This window comes from Dermacentor variabilis, chromosome 6, assembly GCF_050947875.1.
Source record: "Dermacentor variabilis isolate Ectoservices chromosome 6, ASM5094787v1, whole genome shotgun sequence".
In the NCBI taxonomy this organism is placed as follows: Eukaryota; Metazoa; Arthropoda; class Arachnida; order Ixodida; family Ixodidae; genus Dermacentor; species Dermacentor variabilis.
This window is the reverse complement of record NC_134573.1, coordinates 40653754-40676366: the sequence shown is the minus strand read 5'-3', so window position 1 is coordinate 40676366 and position 22613 is coordinate 40653754. Positions and strand designations below refer to the sequence as shown.

The following is a 22613-nucleotide window of genomic DNA, read 5'->3' as shown; positions in this document are numbered from 1 at the left end:
TCCCTCCAACGGGCCACCGAAATTCAACCTTTTTACGATTATGCAACCTTCAACACTAAATGCGTGGGAAGACAGCTTACATAATGCCATGCCCACTGTTTGCACACACAACGGATTACCTCTGAAGCAGGGCGCATGGCTGCGTATGCACTCAGCCGCCCTTATAGCCATGCACAGCCACGACCGAAACGCCCACCCATTACCCCTGCCACGCCCCTCACGCGTGCATGATCGCGTTACCGCGAGCTCGCTCCCCTCTACCTCTTTCCCTTTGCTTTTGCATGCGAAGGCAGCACATGAAAAGCCACCATCTTCCTTGTTTCACCCTCGCACACTTTCACTTGCGTTTAAAGCACAAAATGCATTGGGCGCATAGGGTCTTATCACACTTGGACTTTATAAATGCAGCCTACTTTGTCGGTAGCTCCTGTCGTGCAGCACGCTATTTGAGAGGTACGTTTGCAAGTAACTGCTTGTAATTAAATAATTAAACCATCTGTGTCCGTGGAAGTTTTCATTTAATGTTGCCGCATTTATTTGCTGCGGAAGCCAAATTTCGTTATATTGAAATCGCATACAAACACACTTCTTTATATTGAGGTTCTGATTACATGATGTTCTATAGACAAAAGGTTATAAAATGTTAACTACATCGTTATATAGAGAATTTTGTTATATCGAGATTTAACTACAATGAATGCTCTTTTGAGTTAAATGAAAAATACTTATGTCTACGATCTTAAAACAACAGAAAAGCCATTTCATCTTTGGACTTCCGGTCTACACACAACAGTCTGCTATGTGTGGCTTCCAAGATGAAAAGTGAGGCCACGGCCGCCACGAGCTGTCTCACCGCCGAGGTGTGCAACCTTTGGGCATTGCACCCTCTTGCCCCCTTGCCGTCTATCTTGTGTAGCTTCCAGCATGCTAGTGAAAATGAAGTGAAAAAGCCGCTCATCGGGTCTGATAACTACGTCTAGCTTCACTTGTGCTTGAAGCTATCGCAAAATTTTATTGGCAGGAGATTTGGGAGGCAATGTTATTCAATAGTGATGTCATTCTATGTTTAGTTTGAAAAGTGTTTCAGCACTCCTTTAAGTACCATGTATTGTTAGCCTTTGGATGAAGAACATCAGTAGGTACACACCAGGCAGATAGGTAAAATCTGTTGTGAGGGCATCTGTCAGTTCGACAGAGTAGACTATAAGAGACAGTTAAAATAACGGCCCCCCAGATCTCATTTTCATAGATATGAGACATTGACTTCTTTGTTGCTTACAATTACACATTGCAAGAACATTTTGTTATCAAATGGCTTTGCTACCAGATAAAAAGATTATTATAAGAGGAGCACTGTCTTTTAACCTGGTGTACATTCAAGTTCAATAAAAAAAATATCAAGGCCCTGCCATTTTTTGTGGATAGGCTACATGGCTAGGGAGACAGCAGCAAATTTCAACAATAATTTTGTTAATTATCTGAAATGCTTACTAAATTATTTAAACTTTTGCTATTACCGATCTTACAGCACATGTTAGAAATTGAAGCCAAGTAGTGAAATCATGTCTGCTTTGTAGAAATCCTGACTAGCCCCCCTTTTGAGATATCCCCCCTCAAAATCTGCTAAAAATGACTTGGCATTCCAGCTGTCTCTTTCTTTGTTCTTAGATTTCCTGCAGCCACAATACCCTCAGAAGTCGAAATGCATCTGTGGCTATGAGCTATTTTAACAAGAAAAAAAAGAGTGCTACCCCGTATAAAATACCACAGCAACAAGAACGCAAACGAAAAGTTATAAGTTGCCGTTGTCACAAAACGCACATGCGATCAAGGCAAATGGCCACGCAGTGGCCTTCAGCTAATGTGTGGCTACCCTATACATTCTTTTCTAATCATTTTTTCTTTTGCATGCACATCATTTCTGTAGAGGATGGCTTTGGCTAAGCATGATTAGCCAGACAAAGTGGGAGTGGCAGAAAGAGTGCATTTAGCCAGCACTGTTTATCGTCAAGCCAGGTTACAACAAAGACACCCAACTTGAACATACCTTTGTTGTATCAATACAATATTAATCAAAATCATATTTTCGTTGCTCGCTGATATCAGTTAGAATAATTATAAATTTCCTTTTTATAACTGATAATTCGTTATATCAAGGTCCAACTTAAATGAGATCTCAAACAGAGCATGGTACATTTGTGTGAGGCATTTTGCCTGCGATGTTCTTTCAGGTGGCTTTTGGGCGGACAAAGGAACCGAGGCGACGACGTGGCTGTTGTATCCCTCTTTAATACTGCAACACTGAGTTCACCCAGCCTTTAAAAAAAAACTTGGTCACAGCGAAGACAGGACGCCGAAAGCACTACCGTGACATGTCTCTCAACAGCAGTTCTGGCTGGGCTGGCACTGTCAAAGCAGCGTGCATTTTTAAATTTTGTTTTTGTTCTCCATGTGCTGAGAATGAGTAACTCCTATGCGAGGTGTTGAAAAAGACCAGCACGGAACAATTGTTGTAATATGTTTGCAGATAACACTCATCGGTCAGTGGCCACAGGAGTTTGAAAAAGTCTTATCACATGCAAACACCTAACTCCACCTCGTTACATATTGCCTTAGCATTCTGCTCCCATTCTACATTGTGTTTGTCAAACCCAACGGTCATTCAACGCATGCCCGACAGCAGGCTTGTGATCGGGCCAGTATGCATGTGGCAAGCTCGAAACTTCCTTTATAAAGTGGCGTGTTTGCACAGTGCGTGCCTGTATTATGTTGCACCCACCCAAACCACATACTTTGGTGAAAGCCCTTTTCTAAGACAAATGACAAAAAGAGAAAGAAAAAAAAAAACTACCACTATCTCTTTACTGGTGCTATTGACACATTTCAACACCCGCAACTGTCAAGGACTGCCAATCATTTTGATGCTACCAACACCACTGCAGACGACACAAAAACTAGGCATATAAGCAATGAAACCATCAAAGACTTGCACAGTAACTGATTGTAATGACACTGCCTGTAGCTCACTTCGGCAAAAGTGTATAGATGGTATCACCAACAGCTTGCTCAGCGAGTGTCAGCGATGCCTTCCGAAAAGTGGTGACAGTACCACTTACAAATTTTAATTGAAAGCTCATCTTTTCAACTGCTTGCTAGTGCTATGCTTCATGAAACAGTGTGTGTGTGTGTGTGTATATTAAATGTTGACACTAGACAAGACTAAATAGCCTCCACAGCTTCACTCTTAGCAGAGGCCTATTACATGTACAACACATTCGCAGCTCCGGTAAAGGTAAAATAAAAACACGAGCAAAAACAAAATAGTTTGGCAGATTAATACCACACACAACAGACAGAAAGCCAGCGCCTGTAAAAATGTCAACCTGGCCAGACGCACATGTGGCAACCATACCCTTATGCCTTCACCCAATAAAGAATCTGGTAGCAAAAAGTGGCCCCAATTAAAAGGCAGCTACACAATATTCTTTGCAGAATTTCACATTTCAGCTGCATTTTATTTTTTGTAACTCATCCCCTTGAACACAATTAGTAATTTTCTTTTTTTACATTTTTGCCTAGGGTAACTAGAAAACACCCAACAGCAGCAAGCTGAAGTCAAAACTGCTGTGAGATGCTGTTCTAGATGAAGTGATAGCGCCTGAGATGTAATCGCCAGAATTTGCACGCATACTGGCAACATCTACGAGGGTTCATGTTGTTCTTTGCGCAATGTATAGAGCAAGTGTTAATAAGTATCGAACTGTCAATTCACTGAGCAGAAATTGAGATGTGGCATGTTCACAATGCAGCCATGCAAGTTCTGAACATAAGTTCAAAGCGTATAAATCAGATTCAACATGGCTGTGTAATTTTGTCTAAATTACCATGACAGCAAACCAGAATGTTCAGTCAATATTTCTAATACGTAGATTATATGTAGATGCCTGAATTCCTGAATGCCTGAATTAACAATCTCCTTAACTTGCCCTTAAAAGAGCATCAACATGAAATTTTGTCTAAATTTTTGTTAATATATAGTGGCTGACTCTAGTCACAGAATGAGGCCTCCATTTCTTAGACATGCTACAAATAATTAAACCAGTCTCTTACATCATTTTTCTGAGATCATGTGACCACTATCTAAAATGTTCCTTGTGTAATGAGTAGGCCAGCTTCAAGCCTGAAGCCATGCTTTACTGGCATGCGCTTTGAACTGGTCATGTCAAAAGACATAATTAATTAATTGTTCTTTTGAGGGATTGAGGTTTCATACTGTGTTTACCTGATTGTAAGTGGTGCAAGAAACATGAAACAATGAAAGAAGAGAAAACATTGTCTCTACAGGTATGATGTCAAATGAAAAGATCAAATGAGACACATTTTGCATCAGTACTTGTTTCAGCTGTTACAGTAGCTCCAGTTCTGTGCACTGCTTTCTTTCTCCTCAAACGCAACAATGTGCCCAGCTTCCATTGGCACTAGGCCACTTGCCAACTCCTTAACAGCAAGAATATGAAAAAAAAAGAAGAAAAATTCTTCAGTCACGTGCAAACTGCAGTGTTTTTACATAGCAAACACTGTGATCAGATTAGTTTATATGAATTGATGGTTAATGGCAGAGCAAAACAAATGGAAAGACAAGGAACAGCTGACACATGTCGTCTGTCTCACACAGCCGGTAGCCAGAGATCCATACCAACAGGTAGAGTTGCAACCTTAATGGCCCCTATGTTTGTCCACTTGCCTCAACTTGACCTAGCATTTATGTGTCTTCTATCCGCAAAGAGTTTGGTAATTCGGCGCAATTGATAGCATATGGCTGCTTGAGAACAGAAGCAAGACATATGTGCCCGCAATGCCTTCTTTTGTTTGATTGATATGTTTTGCATTGGATGCCCTAGGAGGATCACATGTATAATTGAACCGTAATGAAAGACCCGTATGATTTTGCATGTCTATGTGGGATCATTGGATATTGAGGTAATTTGATCGATAGGGTCCCAAAGCACTGCAGGGACTATAAAAGACATTGCAGTGGAGGGCTGCGGAATAACTTCGACCACCTGGGTTGCATCTAATATGCAGAACAGGAGCATTTTTGCATTCCTCGTCATCAAAACAGTCACCATGGCTGGATATCAAACTAACAACCTCACTAAAGCAGAATGTCACGGCCACTAAGCCACCACCGCTGGTAAAATTCAGCACGTTTAGCTAAGGGAGATCCCACCAAGGTTACTACTGCAAGAAGAAAGCAATACTGGTGGACACTTGTAACAAATCCATAGCTAACATGAAAGCATTGGCTAGTTGGTTATTCATATTCAGATGGTAGCAGTGCTAGAGACACGGACAAAGGACAGTGCAATGTGTTGATTACTATGTGCCCTCGCCTTCGTCCGTGTACTTAGCACTGTTCCTGCCATAGCTAACGTCTAGAAGAATCTTGAATTTTTTAACAGCGCAGTTGAAATAAGAACTATTGTCCTGTTTGCACTGTTAAAAAATTCAAAATCATCAACCAACAAGCCTGTAGCAAAAACTACAAAGCCCAAAATCCTGACATTTGGATGTAGTCGGTGTCACTTAAAGATGAACGACGAGGAGGCATTGGGGCATTGGCCAACAATTGCCGCTTATGCCCACTCAGCAGAAGGTGGCTGCCACAGGTGCATCTGGCCAATTCATACAATAGCATGGCACTCGAGCGCAAGTCAAACATTGAGGTGCTCCACACAGCGTGAAACATGTCGTGGAAGTAACAGTGCTACGACTTATCCTGAAAACCCACCAACCAACACTCGTATGTTCCCTCATTCAGCGGTGTGCTTGACCAACAAATTGGCACCCATTTTACCTGTAATAATTTTTCATAGCGCTGCAGGAGGTTAATATGCCGCAACGCAAGAGGAAGCACATAAAATGGAAGGATCATTCTGTCTACAGGGCAGTCTCAAAGAAACATCCTGGTACAATTGCATCATTTTGGTTCACACAAAACACATGACCTGCATTCTTTCGGGTAGCTGCAGACATAGCCTCTCTGGGAGCCTTGTTGGAAGCTCAATTGCACAAAATTCATCCCGCTCTTCAGTAAACACGATTCTAATCTACTAGCACAAAAGGTGTACCTGCTTAATACAAGAAAGAAAGCAGCTATAGCTTAGGTAAAGCGTGGGAAATCCCTTGCTGCTATAAAGTGGTGCGAGTCCCTGCGGCCACACAAATAAATAAATGGCGCAATCAGCATTCGAACATGTTGTAGTGTTTCGCACACACAAGCAGGTCATTATGTCTGCATCTGGTCAGGGCCAGATATTGTGGTATGTGACTCAGCAAGTTGCACCCTTTCATTTTTTTCCTTCACAAACTTGCCGACTTAGAATTAACAATGCTCATGGAATGTCTCTAATGCATAATCGTGAATGCACCTGCCCATAAAGCCTACATGGTCTCTCCTGACTGCATGCCATTGCACCCACAACTACTAGTTGTGCTACTAGTTAACCACCGCAGCACAAAAGAAAATAATTCCTTATGTGACAATACACAGCAAAACGATGAGCAAAACAAGCAAAGGACAAAAGCAGGAGGCAACGTTTCGTCAAGCGGACTTGTCTTTTTCGAGTGGAGTTGTCATGAAAAAGGCAAGTCCACTTGTTGAAACGTTGGCTCCCGCTTTTACCTTGTTCTTGTTTTGCTCGTCATCTTGAATTTCCATCTCCCTCCTTCCCCTTGTTTTCCCTGAATACACAGCAAGGAAACACAAAAATACAACTGCCAATTTATGTTTCTTAAAAAGCCCCTTCCTTGCAAGCTTCTGTCTAAATACACAGAAATGATGAAGTTGTTTTGTATTACATTAATTTGAGCAATTTTGATAGCGTTTGTTGCATTTGAGAAATGTTGTTAAATTATACTGACTGTTGGAAGCAAGTTTTTTATTTAGGCTGTCAATTTTATGAACGAAGCACCGCTGCAAATTTCTTAAAGAAAATGAAAACAAGAATTTAGGTTACAACTCCTTAACAGCAATAAAAGATATATTTGAATAAAATGCACATACTACTATTAGAAAATCTAAAAATCATCGTCACATCCATCATTATCAGCCTAATTTATGCTTATCTGCAGGACAATGACTTCACCCAGAAATCTGCAATTACTCCTGCCTTGCATATGTTGATTCCATCTTATGCCTACAAAATTTATATTTTCATTGCACCGCCTAACCCTCAGCCGTCCTTGACTGCTTCAACCTTTCCTTGGCAGACAAAATTTAAATATTATGTACTGTTCGAAGAAATTGTGCTTCTAACAGAGGGTAGAATTTAGCTTTTTAAATACAACATAGTTAATTCAAATTTATTCAGCGATTGTCTAACAAGAGCATGCCTCATGTCCCTGTTCCCTGTAAATGTGTTTCGCGTGTACAGGAAAAAGAGAAATCAAAAGTACACCCTGAGCTAACGCATGTTTTAAAGTCAATAGAGTCGCATTTTGCTAAATTTATGCATTTTTTTCTCTAACATTATCTCAAGGCAGGAACAACTTCCTGGAGCTTGTTATCAGCAGAGCAAAGTGGTGGCTTCATTTTTATATATTTGCTTCATGTCGTTGGAAACCGCAGGGTGAAAATCACAGAGGTTCTGAAACCACAAACAGTGCCAAGATTAATGCAGAAGCAATACATGAGTATAAGAGCAGCTGCTGCACCAATGCGAGTGATGTCATCATGTCGCGTTTGACAATGTCATCATGTTTGAGAGTGCAAATGCACTTAAAATACTTGCCATATATTAATTGTTGCAGGGAGACAGCCACGGAGAAAAATGCCAGCAGAAACGCAGCAACAGATCAACGACTACTCCTTCATTTGTACCAACACAAACACAACAGTACCGTTCGGTCGGTGGTCAACACTGTCAATCCTTCTTGCAACATGACAGCGCTGTTCTATACTTAAGTGGAACCGTTATTTGACCCACCTCTTGCAAAACGAAAGTTCAAGTAAGCACCTAACCACTACAGCTTGTTCATTTAATATACTTTTTCTTTTTTTTTTTTTGTCGTTTAATGGTCAATATCGCTTGGTACAGTTTTTATAAAAGTCTGTATGCACCTACAACTTTTTTAATTGCTACTACCTAGCTATGTAGGAATGCTGACAAGACTGAATGATGGTAAATGACATGAGTTAGCAAAATCACTGTGATTGTGAGCAGAAAAGTCTTCAGGGCTCACCAAGTGTGTGACGCAGAAACCACATGCAAGCAGGAGCAAGCAATCAAGACGATGGGTACAGGCATCAATTAAAAAAAAAAAGCAGTGCTATGATTCAATAGAACAGTGACGACCACGTAATGCAAGTGCAGGAGAATCCCTAGCTATTACACCACACTGAGCATCTCCAAACAAGATTCAAGTTGTGACCAGTCTTGGCAAAAGAGGCGACATTTCCGTGATGGCAACAGCTGTCAAGCAAACAGTGTTCACCAAACATGAGCAGCTACCTTCAACAAGTCAACCCTGTGTGGAGTTCATTAGTGAACTTGTGTTGGCAAATTTGTTTAGCCACCGCTTATCTATAGCACACAATTGAGGATTAGACCAGTTCAGGTTAGACAACGTATCACGACAACGTTACACAAAGAAATAAGTTGTCCCTCTTTGGTTTGAGAACTGCTCCGTGACAAGCATGGCAGCTTTCCTTGTGCCGCATTCCATGCAGCGTGTGCCTTTCAGGTCCCTGACCATTACTTTTTCTGTGTTAAGGAAAAAGAAAATTACATGCGTGCTGTTATAAGGAATGGTAAATAAATACATATAATTAAATGCTAAAGCCTCATTACACCACAATGGAAGGACTAGTGCAATAATCACAAACGTTTATCAAGTATTGTTTTGTTGTCAATACGATAACACAATGTTTCAATTTTTTTCATAAGGAGTGTATCGGAGGAGCAAAGTTTGCAAACTGGCAATCCGCAAGAAAAATATGGTTTCTCTGTGCTTACTGCAATGCTCACACATTGAGGCATATGCAGTATATGATCAATTTCAAAACTATATGCCGATTCTGCAAGAAAATTCATTCTTTTCTTGAAGCGCTGGTGTGAAGTTGTGCAAGTTTTCATCCCCAGGTGTACATCAAATGATATAAGTAAACCAAAGTCATGTCATAAAGATCTTTCAACAGAGCTTTCTTAAAAAAGACAGAAAATAATAAAATATAAATTATTTGCAGAATTCTTTTATGTTGACGTCCTACTTAACGTCGACACTACTTTTGCTTCAAATTGAACAGTATCTTTGGTTAAGGACTGCTATTCATGAAATTTCAGGCTGAGGTTTAAGGTAAGCCTGAGCCACGAAAAAAAAAAAAGAAAAACGAAATGGGAATAAAAGGGCAGAAATCAGAACAACAGCTAAAATAAAATAAGTAATTGCAAGCAAACCTTCGCAGCATGGCTCAAGACAACAAAAAAAAAAAAATTTTTTTTTGTACATTACAGAATTTCAAAGCCAATCCACATGATTAGATTGCTATTGCTACCAAAATGTCTTTCAGCAGAACCCGTGAAATAGTAGGAACACATTTGGCCCACTAAACAACTTATAACTCCCAAGTGAGGAGGACCTTTATGAGGAAACAAAGCACCATGTTCGGTTGCTCTATGCACAGGCAAGTGGCAGCACATGGAGCAATGAAGAAACATAAATTTCCAGCATGAACTTGCAGGAGCTACCACGAGGCCAGTGGTTCTGTAAGCGAGGTATTGGTAAGCTGCAAACCACATAAGAACGAGACAATTCGTAATACCACCGTAAAATTTCTGCACCAGATTCTCGAGATGTCCCACATTTTGGCGATGTTCAGTAGGTACTAGTTCATTGTATATCAATGACAACGACCACATATATTGCAGCAGAAAGTAGAAAACAAAAGCTTAAGAAAGCAATTTTTGTAGACTATCCCTGTACAAATGAGTTACAGATATGTGAAAATACCACAGAATCCTTTATGTACGACTGATACCATCAGTGCTATGACCTGGATTTAAAATTGATCAGGGTCCAAATTGACATGGGTCCAAAATTGAAAAACAGAAGCTGGGTATTCATCGTCTTTGCTGGTAACAAACCTTCTTCCATGAAGAAACGCAAACAGAATTTCAAAGGCACGATCCACCAGACAATACCGGAGCTTGTCAATTATGCACGTTGCAAAACTTCTCAAAGAGCGCACACTTCAGAATTTGGACTTGTCAAAGCTGCTTGGAGTGGAAACTTCAAGGCAGCATCACCAACCATCGTTTGTTATGATGTCTTCGCTGGCTTATGAAAGCCTTCTCTGTGTTGGAGTGGCTTTTTCTTGTTTTGTGGAAGCACAATTTACTGATAACGCTTAACTTAATTTTCTGTTTATGGTATGTTCGACTGACTCCTACTGCACTCTGAATTGGTTTGCAGCCATGCATTTCGACATTCGAGCCACAGGAAGACTGTCTGAGCCAAACATTAAGCTTCTTCCAGAGCAATTGGAGTAGCCATGTGATGGAGATTGTTAGATCTCAAATGGCTTCCACCTTGAAGGTAAGAGTGTCTCCAAGCACTCTGAGCTGGGACACGGCGCCCTGACTGAACCTAACGAATGAGTTCCAAGCACTCAATTTTGACCGTTTGAGTGCAAACTGCACCACGAGAGTGCTTGAAAGCGACCAGTCGAATGTACCATTAGTGTTTTTTTAAGACTTTCACTTCCAGGTTTATCTCTTACTCTTGCTTATCTTCCCAATAACTTCTAATGTATTTTTCTTTCACATTCCGTCAGTCATTTCAGTAACACCATGGCTAAAGAATGCCTACTTCATAAATACTGACACAACTGGACAATGCTTCAATGAAGTACAGAGCTTAAGAAACGAGACGCTGTGCTTAGGGCATAGCACAAGGTGTTCAATGCAGATGGTGCCTGCCGTGTCGTGGTGTTTGTGCAAAATGCATTTCAGCTGACCTTGTCTTTCCCATTAGTTCGTGCTTGTGTATCGGAGGAGAGAGAGAGCAATCACCCGAAGCGTACACTGTTCGACAAGTCATAAGCTCCTCTAAGTGCAACACAAGGATAAAGAATTACAAAGACATATGTACATTCCATTTCATACTTAGCAGGCGATGCTGTGGAAACTGGAGCTATTTTTCGCACTGGCTGCATTTGCAATAAAAAAAATTGTGCATTGAGTATGGATTAGAGTTAGTCGATGACGTTTAATGTTCCAAAGCAATCCAGGCGCTTCCGACTAAGTGGAAGGCTCCCGACTAATTCTTACTGCCCTTAATGTTCGCTTGGCATGCAAGCCACTCTTGCATTCTGCCTTCGTTAGAATGCAGCTGGCAGAGCCAAAAATTGAATCCTTGATTGTGTGCTCAGCAGAATATCGCAGCCACTCAGCCAATATGACATCTTTGCATCACACATTAGGAGCAAAAAAACATAAAAACAATTTTATCATTAGATAAAATGATGACTCTGTGTGTTACAGTCATAATCGATAAAGAAGCTATAGAAGAACCTGCAGATCTACACCGCTTCACGATGAAAAGCGATAGAGTGATACACCTTAGGACTGCGCTACTTGTGCAGTTCACAGAGAGCACTGTACTCAGTGGAGTCCTCCATGCAACTGCACCTGTTACCTGGTCTTCACTAATGTAAAGCCAGCCCGTCATATCGCTTCTTGTTTGGTTGTTGCATACACCCCCATGATGCTTACTAATCCTCGATTGAAGAAAGCAAAAGCACCAACTGCAACACTTGTGCTTGTGAAGAAACTGCACATTTTCTCAGCGGTTGTTCTTCCTCTAAAGATCAAAGGTCTGTTCTCCGTGCACCCCTCAGCCAGCTAGACAGAAGACTTGTAGAAGCCATCGTAGCACTAATAAAGTGGACACAGAGGACAGCACAGAATGGGTGCTATGCCTGTCTTATGGCCTCTGTGCTCACCATATTAGTGCTGTAATGGCTTTCCCAACTATCAGCCAACTTGCTTGACAAGTTCTAGATGGAAGACCTCTCTCTGGCACCAAGGCCTTGAGACTGTGGCCATGCACATTGCAACTATAGAAAGAAGAGCATGAAGCAACTTGGTTGATAAAACACGGGGAATGAGAAAAAATAGACTGACAGATGGGCCTTTTAAGCCTTGCCTTACATTTTCTCTACCAAGTCGTCGTGTGCAACCATTACTTGCCCAACTTTCAATTCTGCTGTGCACCTTGCTATGAGCCACAACAGCGCTGCTGTGGTTTAAGAAGTCAACCAGGCTGAGTGACTGCATGTGACACTGGTGAAAATCGCATTTCGTCTGCATCTGAGTGTACCTGAACTCTGTCATATCTCTTCTTTTTTTCCCTTTCCCTCCCCCCAGAGTAGGGGAGCCAGCCAGTCTCGGTCCGCTTTTCCGTCCTTTATCTATCTCCCTCAAGATGCACTGCATGCCATTTGTGTTAAAAAAAAAAAAAAACACCACAATAAAAGATAGTGAAATTTGGCATTACTTGAACTACAGATGTTAAGGTGGCAACAGACGAAGTTACCCCATAGAGGATGTTTCAGATCAAAACCAATTCACAATAGAATATGTGGGCTCCTATGGTAGTGCTAGTACAACAGCTTCCACACATTGCCTGCTAAATATAGGATGGAGTGTAGCAGCAATGAGGTGCAATCATAATGCAAGACAGAAACATGGCTGGAAAGTGCACCGTGAGAAAAATTAGGGACGCAAACAGCATAAGCACTCGTGATCAACTCAAAACTCGGTTGCAAAGAAAAGGTGGGCTGGCCTCACAGCCATGCGAGCACATTACGGGAGAACTCACAGCTGATCAAGCTTACATGTAATGCTGCTATGAGTGCAAGAAATGTTTAGGAGGAGAAGCTCCCATTTGGCGTCAGCGTACACAGGAAACTTAACACCATGCTTAGAAAAGATACAGAAATCTTATTATGCCTCTCTGGGGGAGATTTGGCGACACTTTGACGGGGTAGTCCATATTTTGACCACCAGGTTGTGCTCTCATGGAAGAATCTATAAAAAGAAACATTAACAACAGAAAGACACAAACCCTACAACCTCTGATACAATAATCTCCCATGTAAGGCATCTTAACAGGAAAAAAAGCTCAACATTATATTACATGACTATACAGAATCATCGAAGAGAGGGGGATAACATTTCCCCAAAGACAAGACAGGGGCCGCAAAGGATGCCGTAGTGGAAGGCTCCAGATTAGCTTAGACAACCTGGCATTCTTTCGTATGCACCCAAGGTTTGGCAAACTGGCACTTTTCCATTCCACCTCTGGCAGAATGTGGCCGCCACAGCCAGGAATCGTGCTGTTCTCAGGTTGCCAACAACGTGCCGGCAAGCTCAATATTCAACCCTTCTGCAGGAATCAAGCCTGTGACATTGTGCTCCAGCGAGAGAATGCCACTGCTACTGCATTACAGTGGCAAATGACAGGGCTTACAAGTTTTTTTAATGATAGTAATAAAAGAAGATGAGTTTCTCTTCCAAAACATTTCTTGTTCTCCAAGTGGTGATGAAGTCATGAATATGCTGTTTCATATGCTTAAACCTATGGCTGCAGTTTAAAAAAAAGAAAGACATCAAATGGTCAAAGTTGTGCCACAATAAGACAAGCTGCTATGCTTTATGAAATGCCAGTGCCCAGCAAATTGACATGTAAATTGTTAACGCATTGGTTTAGAAATCAAGCAAAGCACTGGACCCACGGTTATGTACACTGAATACATTTCTTTGGCTGTCCTGCTTCGACCTAGCTGAAAGATGCACGGGTCATCAGTTCGGTTTACAATGTAACAAGCAACACAGTTAGTCTTCCCTGAAAGCAGTTCTGTTCCACTGTGGTGCAAAAGAAGAGAAAGGAAATGCCATGGCATGCTCCCAGCCAAAGGCACCAAAACAATGCCCAGCATATATTAAGAGATTATTTTTTTCTTCCACACCACGACTGGCACAGAAGTGGCCACACCATGCTCTGACAACTAACTGACATAGTGCGAGTGGTGTATGCTGCCAGGATTTGCTCCCAGCACGTGTGAACAGTACTTAATAATCCGGGGATGCCCTCCAATAGGGTTAGAATAGTGCAAGCTAGTATCGGTGCCTGAAGTGAAGTGAAAATGGATAGCAATGTGGCTGGTACTGGCACTCATTGCACCTGAACTGCTGGGCCCATTTTGCAAGGGCACACAAGAATAAACTCACCGTACGAGATGTTCACCGAGTAAGGTTGCTTACCTTACCTTATAGCTTGTAGCTCTTTCCACACTTCGAATGTTAGGCACCCACGGCTCTTCTGTGAGAGTTCATCGATGCCACTTCTAAGATCTTTAGTGATGCGTAGTCTCGTGTGAGCTAGCTACATAACGTTTATTCTCGTGCATCTTCACACCGCTGACCCAGCAGGCAGTGGTGACAGCACGAAACTAGTACCCATTCCGGCGCCTGCCAAGACAAAACAAGGCAGGAACAACGCCAGCGATTTCGGATGGGAGGAAGCGAAATGTAAATGGCGCGATATAATACCAGCAAACTCGACCCAATATAATAAACTGGGGCCAAAGCCTCGGTGTAGCAGGTCAGTTGTCATGGGACTGACTACACAAACACGACCTCACGAAGCTACACGGAAAGATTCAACCACGCGATCACTATGCTACACAACCAATGTATAAAAAGTGTTGAGCAATCATGGCTATTTTTTTTCTTTCTCCCCCACAGCAACACATCAATCGCGGTGCAGTGGCACACATCTTCAACCATGTTAGGTGTGTGTTTATATATATATGCGTGCGTGTGTGTGTGTGTGTGTGTGTGTGTGTGTGTGTGTGTGTGTGTGTGTGTGTGTGTGTGTGTGTGTGTGTGTGTGTGTGTGTGTGTGTGTGTGTGTTATATATATTATATATAAAGCTGCCACTTCCTGTTTATTGTGGTTCATAACCTCGCACCTTGCTCTATGCCTTGTACAGCCAGTGCAAGCAAGACACTGGGAATAAAGGGAATGGTGGCGGAACAAACTAGAGGTGTCTGTGTGTGGAATTTCTAGCGACAGCGGCCAACGAGATATCAGACAACTGCGAGAAGGTGGCCACAATAAACTGCAGCAGTGGATGCCCATGCCCACCAGTCCTGTGTAGTGCAATAAGGAAACCCTCAGCCTTTCGTCCAAAGTTTCCAAGCACACGCGAGGCGGTCAACTGGGCACATTCAAACAAGAACACAGGTGGTGTTCGTGCAACACAGTGCTAACATGACTGGCATGCGAAGACGGTTCACCGTCCTTCTGAAACCAGTGGCCGTACCAAATATGTGCGATGCAACCAGCCTGAGAGATTGCAGCACCATTGCGTTAGCCTCTGTTCGGGCTCCTGCAAATTCAAGATGAACCGGGAGCGCAGTCTAGTGTGGTAGGAGGAGGACGAGCCAAACTCACGTGCTTTCTTTTCAGACGGGACACTGAGTGGTTAATGACAGCCCAGTATCGAACTGAGGTGGCCAAGAGGTACAATGAAGAAGTGCAACTTCACTGCACCAAACAATACTATGTGAATACATTATAGCGCACACCTGTTCATGTGTCCAAGCCTCAAACTTGTCCTGAGTTGCAGAGCTGAGGAAGATAATGAGTGCACCATGTCCGAAAGCTGAGAGGAGCTCTAAACGAAGCAAGGTTACCGCAAGTCACTGAGCAAGCATCGCAGTGGAAGTAGCAGCAGAAGTGCTTTCTACATCAAGCTGCCAGGGTGGAAGTAGAGCATAGAATGAACCATTTTTGGCGTCCAAAGTCTGTGGATCTATCTGAAAGCCACATTGTGCTGCACTGAGCATTAAGTGTTTCCCACAAATCGACAAGTGCAATCTTGCAGAGGCAGTTCCTGCACACATCGGTTTGCTACAAGGTCACAGTGATGAATGCAAGTTGGGACATGCTGCGGTTTTTAAGTTTGAAAGTAGAGGCCCTGCTCAGTCCACATGCCTTAAGGTGAACTCCACTGGCCAATCTATAGCTCTTTTTTCTTTTCCTCTACAGAAGAACGCCATTCCACCAGTTGATTCAGAACAGATTCATATTTTTCCATGGTTGTTAGGCATCTTCTCACTATGCAGCGGATTCCTTTCTCTTGCTCCACTGCTGGCTTACGGATTTATCCAGAAGTGCTACAGCATGTAGTGACACTTGTGCATATTGCATGCAACAAACTCTGTGCTGTTTTAGCGCAGAGTACTGCTATGCTTTTCTGTGATAGGTTTGGTTCCGTGAAGCTTGAGCATAGTGCAAACGCTTTCTCAAACATTCAGGTAGCATCCTCGAAACAGCAAATGGAATTTACCATTAGCTTTTTTTTTTCTTGTTTTCCCCCTTCCAGGACAGATGTCTGCATGCTTGCACAAGGATCAACTAAGAAGGGAGCGGCAGAAACAATAAATTCCCACCCGTAACAAACACTCTGCAAACAAAACAGGCCAGTGTCAGCCGTATGGCATTAGCGGTGCATGCGATAGCACACGCGTTAACCTGAACAATGGCGGATGGACAGCAAGATTTATGTCTCTGCTTTGCACGACGCACATCACTGGCATAGAGCAGTTCGACAAGAGGTGCAGCAATGTAGGCCAATTGTGCAAGAGATTGTTCCTCCACTCACACTCAAATGATGCCAGTATGCAGCACCCTTCATCTCCTTCTTCTCTTGACTACTGCCTCTCAATGACACGAGTGTATATATGCATTTAAAAATGTATTTATAAATCCTATAAAAAAGCAGAAAGGAAAGAATCTTTCCCCCCCCCCTCCAGTTCCCCATTCTTGTGTCGTGACTGCTGTGGCACTGGCAACTGCTGTTGCTGTCAGTGTTAGGCAGGAACCTGCTGAGCATGTTCACAAGCAGAACCTTGCCACCTATGGCTGTGCACTGTTCTTTGTTCCCCCTTCCCTTTTCCCTCTTTTTTTGTAACCTTTTTCTCTTCTTTTCTGCTTCTATGTATAATATGTACAAAGAATGTGTGCCAAACAGGTAGACTGAGAGATGTCACATCCACCATCGTGGAACACACGCATGTGGCAACGGCGGCAAGTGTTTTTGTTCCAGCAGCGTGTAGACAATGGCGGTCGACGCTGGAGCTTTTCTCAAGAGAGTTTCAGCTGCAGAAGGTTTCGGCAGGAGGTGTTTCGACCACGAATACTCAAACGTGACCGAGCGATCGAGCCGTGGCTGCCGTCGTGCCATCCTTTCCTTCGCCCCACCCCCATTACCCCGCCCTCCCCTGCCCCAGGTTCTGTGCTTTGAAGTCAATCTACCGGCGGCCGAGTTTTTGAAGAGGAGAAGGCAAGCCAAAAACCCCGGGCTGAGTCGGCCGGTCTCCAAGGCGTGCAGCAGATGTCGTGCAGCATCAGCAGAGACCTGCTGCTTTGGGTTTTCTTTGTCCGCATGAGCACTCTCTGCACACATACACACACATGCACACACACACACAGGCACGTGAGAACGTCTCTTGAGAGCAGAGAAGTTAATGTGCTTCCAGGAAAAACTTTTTCCAATGACATCGAGCCAGCCACACCCTTGCCTCGTATCCGTGGTTGGGATTCTGTGCAAGCAAGGCTGTTTGTATACGCTTGTATGCACTTCTGTGTATACTTATCTCGACACTGCACAACACGTAACAGCACAATGCGTCGTCTGTTGCAGACATTTGCCCGTGTGTACAGCAGAAACCCTGGCAACTCCTTTTAGGTGGGTTCGTTGAACTGCTGCAGCTTCAGCCAAAGCCTGAAAGCAGGGTGCTTCATCTGTGTGGAAGTGCCTTGTGCGAAGACGAATTTGTAAAGAGAGATAAGAGTTCGCATATGTTACCTATGGTGTAAGAGAACATGTAAAAAAGAAGATGTAACAGAAAAATGGAGGCTGTAAGAGCCATTGTTCTACGCCACCACACCTGAGTGAAAGTAGTGAGCAAGACATTTTGATGCAGTGCTGCGCTGGAATTCTTGGCCACTCTAAAACGCACCTGTGGTCTGTGTCAGCAGTGTCCACTGTCCCCTTCTTTGCATTGCCTCACCCATACTCCACTGCTTTGGGTCACGAAAAGAAGAAATCCGCCTTTCATATTAGTATTGCGTAGGCTCGTACAAAATTAATGCGACACACTAAACTGCACACTGTATACTGTGACTGCATTAGCAATGAAATGCACATCATTCGCACAAACTCCGGGAAGCAAAGTCTCAGCATTTGAAAAAGGAACATCTGTGGCACAGGCGGAGAAAGAAAAGAAAGCACACTTGTCACCAATGCAGCCACCTAGAAAGTAGACAACGTACGTCAGCCACACGTAGTGGAACAGAGTAGATTCCAGTCTAAAGCTTTTCAGTCAAGCATGAGCATCGCACACGTGCGACACAGCACATCACTCACAGTTTGAAGCCAGCCTGCAACCACAAACTGCACATAAGACAGTTGCAGCAGGGGTACGGGGGGGTTGCTGGTGGGTAGCATCTCGCCACGCAAGGTCCGGCTGCAGCCGGCACTGATGTCGAGACAGGTCTACGGCACCATGTCACCTAGATACACCTCCTCTTCAGACCTGGAGCTTTTTCACGTTGTCTGTGCCCGACTACCAAAACGTGGACAGCGATAAACCTTCGCGTGTTTCGCGGTTGGAGCTCTCTTCGCTTAACTCTCTGCCCGTGGCCAACGTTGGGCGCATTGCGGGGTGCCGAAATAACTACTTTCGTAAGTCTCGGCTCACGTGTACTTGGCAACGGCGTCACTCCTCGCTTCCTCTGGCAGCACGTGGAACAGGACCGAGATCAGAAGGCGGCGGATAGCAGATAGCTCCCCTTTGATCTCCTGCAGTTCGCGGCTCTGGCTTCGGCCCAGTGCAGCCAGGCAGCCTTCGAGGCCTGCTAGGCGTGAGGCCACTGAGCCGAGTGTGCTAGTTGTTGCCGCAGCGGGCGCCGCATGTTCGGCAGCACGCGGCAGCGTGTGCGAGCCGCCTCCCGGTGCCGCCATGGGAGTGCGAGGGGTGCCGCCGATGTCCTGGCGCACCCCGTCGCCAGTGCCGGAGGACTTCTTAAAGAACTCCTCGTGGAAGCCCCCGCCGAGGCGGCCACCAACGTCCCCGTCGAGCTCCTCGAAGTTCCGGCCCACGAGCAACTCGGAAGAGGAAAGGCCGCCGCCCGACAGGAGGCTTGACAGATCGAGGAGGTCATTGGCCGGCGGGGGATCTGCACTTCTTCCGGCCTCATGAAAGTGCAGCAAGCTTGTCAGGTCCTCAACCAGTGGAGTTGGATCCTGTGGGGACAATGCACGAGGTGTGCTTGTGGTTAACAGGGTCTAATGGGATTGCCTGTGGCCAAGATAGTTCAATGAAAGCTGTAGGTATAAGCATTTTGCTGGCATGAGATAACATGGTCAATTGGATTTCTTTGTACGTAGCAGCCCTTAACACCAGTATGGTGTATGCAGCGCACCGCTGTAGAGAATCACAGGGGAGGGCCAATGCTGAGGACATATTGCACACAGCAAAGTGTGGCTTTACCCTTTAAACAGGCAGGCCATGCACTAGACAGAGACTTTAAATCCCTGGCATCCTAAAGTCATTTTCTATGTAAAGCAGTTGAAAACCCAATTACAACAGCAGCATTACAGCATATATGACAAGGAATTTAATATGAACCTGCACTGCCAACAACAATGACTGTGATGTAGTGATGACAATGACAATGTGACAATGACCATGACTTTGATGACAACAAAGGCACAATGATGATGCTTCAATGGCTGGCATTCCAAAAGAGTGAAAAACTGTCCTTGTAAAAGGAACACTGAGTGGAACTGCTGTGCTGAAAGCCGTGCAGCTAACAGCGCTTTACTTGGTCAAACTTGTCTAAGTCCATGTCATAATTAGCAGATGACTATGACTATGGCGATTACTCCACAACCTCGAAATTTTGCTAATTTCATCTTCGGTTCATTGACTCTCTCTATGTCAAGCCAAGACTCTGTGCTACGCATTTGTGCTAGACATTTACTGCACTGATGAATTGTGAGACTCCTGTGAGCTTTGGGTTGAGATGTGAATCTCTGCCAAAAGTACTGGCCACATTAAACCATTTGAAGTGCATACCACATCTTGCATAAGAGCCTTACAGATTGTGTAATACCGTTTTGACAAAAATTACCCATCTCAAGTAATATATGTGAAAAATAACAGTGCTCGACAATGAGTGACTGCCTCAATGTTTGGTCATCATTTGGCGACAAGCTCTCAAATGAATGGTTATTTAGGGAAAATGTACACCACAGTTGCTTTTAAAACCTTCAGTCACCCGTGTGATCCACAAAACTCTCACTGAGAAAGTGTGACTCCCCAGTCAATGATGCCAATGGGACAGCAATTAACTTTTGTCTACTTTGGTATCGTTATGTCTTGGACACTTTGCAGGGAGAGAGTTTGTTGGGCTTCCCTTACAAACTCTCTTTGTTGCTTCTGAAATGGTGATGCAACTGGTTCTTCTCACTGAACAGAAAAAATTTTCTTGATGATCATGATGTGAAGTCATCATCATCACAAGCTGAGCCATATGTCTGTCCTAAACATTCTGCGAATAGGAACTTTTAGCATGTCACTGCTACTCTACGTTATCACTACCACAATGAGGCCCGCTAGCTTCTCACATGCTAGTCAATTCATGCAATGCGCACACGTGGTGTGGCTTATTTACTTCATTGCACACACTTAGCAGGTAACACTGCAGATGCCAGACAAATAGTGTGGTCACAGGAGTCTCCCTCCGTGCATTTTGCATGCAGTTTTTCTTATGGATGCGTTACGGACACTTTCTATAAAATAACTATTTCATATATTACAAATACAACTTCTGGACATCAGGTTAAGTCAAGTCGCATATTTCTACATCTTTGTTTTTTCAACATCTAACATGCAATGTTTTACATACTACGCAAGTACAAGCGGTAGCTGTTGGTTGTAGGAACACGCTAATCTGCTCATTCAATGGTAAGTACATTCATATCTGCCATGCCTTCAGTGTAATATTTAAATCATATTTTGCAACTTAAACGTAATGTTACATCAAAATACATGATGCTACCTACATATTTCTTTCCTGTCTGATGCAGTATTTCTTAGTTGCAAATGTGAAAGATGAGAGAAGCTTCTCTATGTAGGCCTTTGTAGGCCTCTCTAGGCCTTTGTAGCATTGCCTGTTATGCATGAAATGGAAAAATAGTAGACACAAAGCTGGCAGATGGGGAGGATGGTAACTGTTGACTAAAATTATATTACCATCATTCTCAACTTATGTCTCCTCCTAATCATCATCATCATCAGCCTGGCTACACCCACTGCAGAGCAAAGGCCTCTACCATACTTCTCCAACTACCTTGGTCATGTGCTAATTGTGGCCATGTTGTCCCTGCAAACTTCTTAATCTCATCTGCCCACCTAACTTTCTGCTGCCCCCTGCTAAGCTTCCTTTCTCTTCTCTTGGAATCCAATCCGCAGCCCTTAATGACCATTGGTTATCTTTCCTCCTCATTACATGCCCTGCCCATGCCCATTCCTTTTTTTTTTTATTTCAACTAAGATGTCACTAACTCGCATTTGTTCCCTCCACCAATCTGCTCTCTTCTTATCCCCCTTTAACATTACACCCATCATTCTTCTTTCCATAGCTCGTTGTGTTGTCCTCAATTTAAGTAGAACCCTTTTCGTAAGCCTCCAGGTATTTGGCCCAGAGGTGACTACTGGTAAGACACAGCTGTTATACACTTTTTTCTTGAGGGATAATGGCAACCTGCTGTTCATGATCTGAGAATGCCTGCCAAACGCACCCCAGCCCATTCTTATTATTCTGTTTATTTCAGACTCATGATCTGGATCCGCAGTCACTACCTGTCCTAAGTAGATGTGTTCCCTTACCACTTCCAGTGCCTCGCTACTTATCGTAAACTGCTGTTCTCCTCCAAGACTGTTAAACATTACTTTAGTTTTCTGCAGATTATTTTTAGACCCACCCTTCTGCTTTGCCTCTCCAGGTCAGTGAGCATGCATTGCAATTGGTCCCCTGAGTTACTAAGCAAGGCAATATCATCAGCGAATCGCAAGTTACTAAGGTATTCTCATTAACTCTTATCCCCAACTCATCCCAATCCAGGTCTCTGAATATCTCCTGTAAACATGCTGTGAATAGCATTGGAGAGATCGTATCTCCCTGCCTGACGCCTTTCTTTATTTGGATTTCGTTGCTTTCTTTATGGAGGACTACAGTGGCTGTGAAGCCGCTATAGATATCTTTCAGTATTTTTACATACGGCTCGTCTACACCCTGATTCAGTAATGCTTGCATGACTGCTGAGGTTTCGACTGAACCAAATGCTTTCTCATAATCAATGAAAGCTATATATAAGGGTTGGTTATATTCCGCAAATTTCTCTATCACCTGACTGATAGTGTGAATATGGTCTATTGTTGAGTAGCCCTTATGAAACACTGCCTGGTTCT

The 22613-nt window shown here is 43.5% G+C and overlaps 2 protein-coding genes across 6 annotated transcripts in view; one reads left to right on the top strand and one right to left on the bottom strand.

Annotated features, from left to right (window-relative positions):
• The window catches only part of LOC142584753 (uncharacterized), a 37526-nt gene extending 29188 nt beyond the window's left edge, over positions 1-8338 (top strand). Inside the window, exon 4 of the mRNA XM_075694986.1 lies at positions 7813-8338. Coding sequence (XP_075551101.1) covers positions 7813-7983 — 171 coding nt within the window. The 3' untranslated portion in view covers positions 7984-8338. The remainder of the gene's footprint in view (positions 1-7812) is intronic.
• Positions 8339-13221: 4883 nt separating this feature from the next.
• LOC142584752 (WD repeat and coiled-coil-containing protein-like) overlaps positions 13222-22613 on the bottom strand; it is a 70295-nt gene continuing 60903 nt past the window's right edge. For all 5 annotated transcript variants that reach the window (XM_075694980.1, XM_075694981.1, XM_075694984.1 and 2 more), the window contains one exon: positions 13222-19381. In XM_075694980.1, coding sequence (XP_075551095.1) covers positions 18833-19381 — 549 coding nt within the window. In that variant the 3' untranslated portion in view covers positions 13222-18832. The remainder of the gene's footprint in view (positions 19382-22613) is intronic.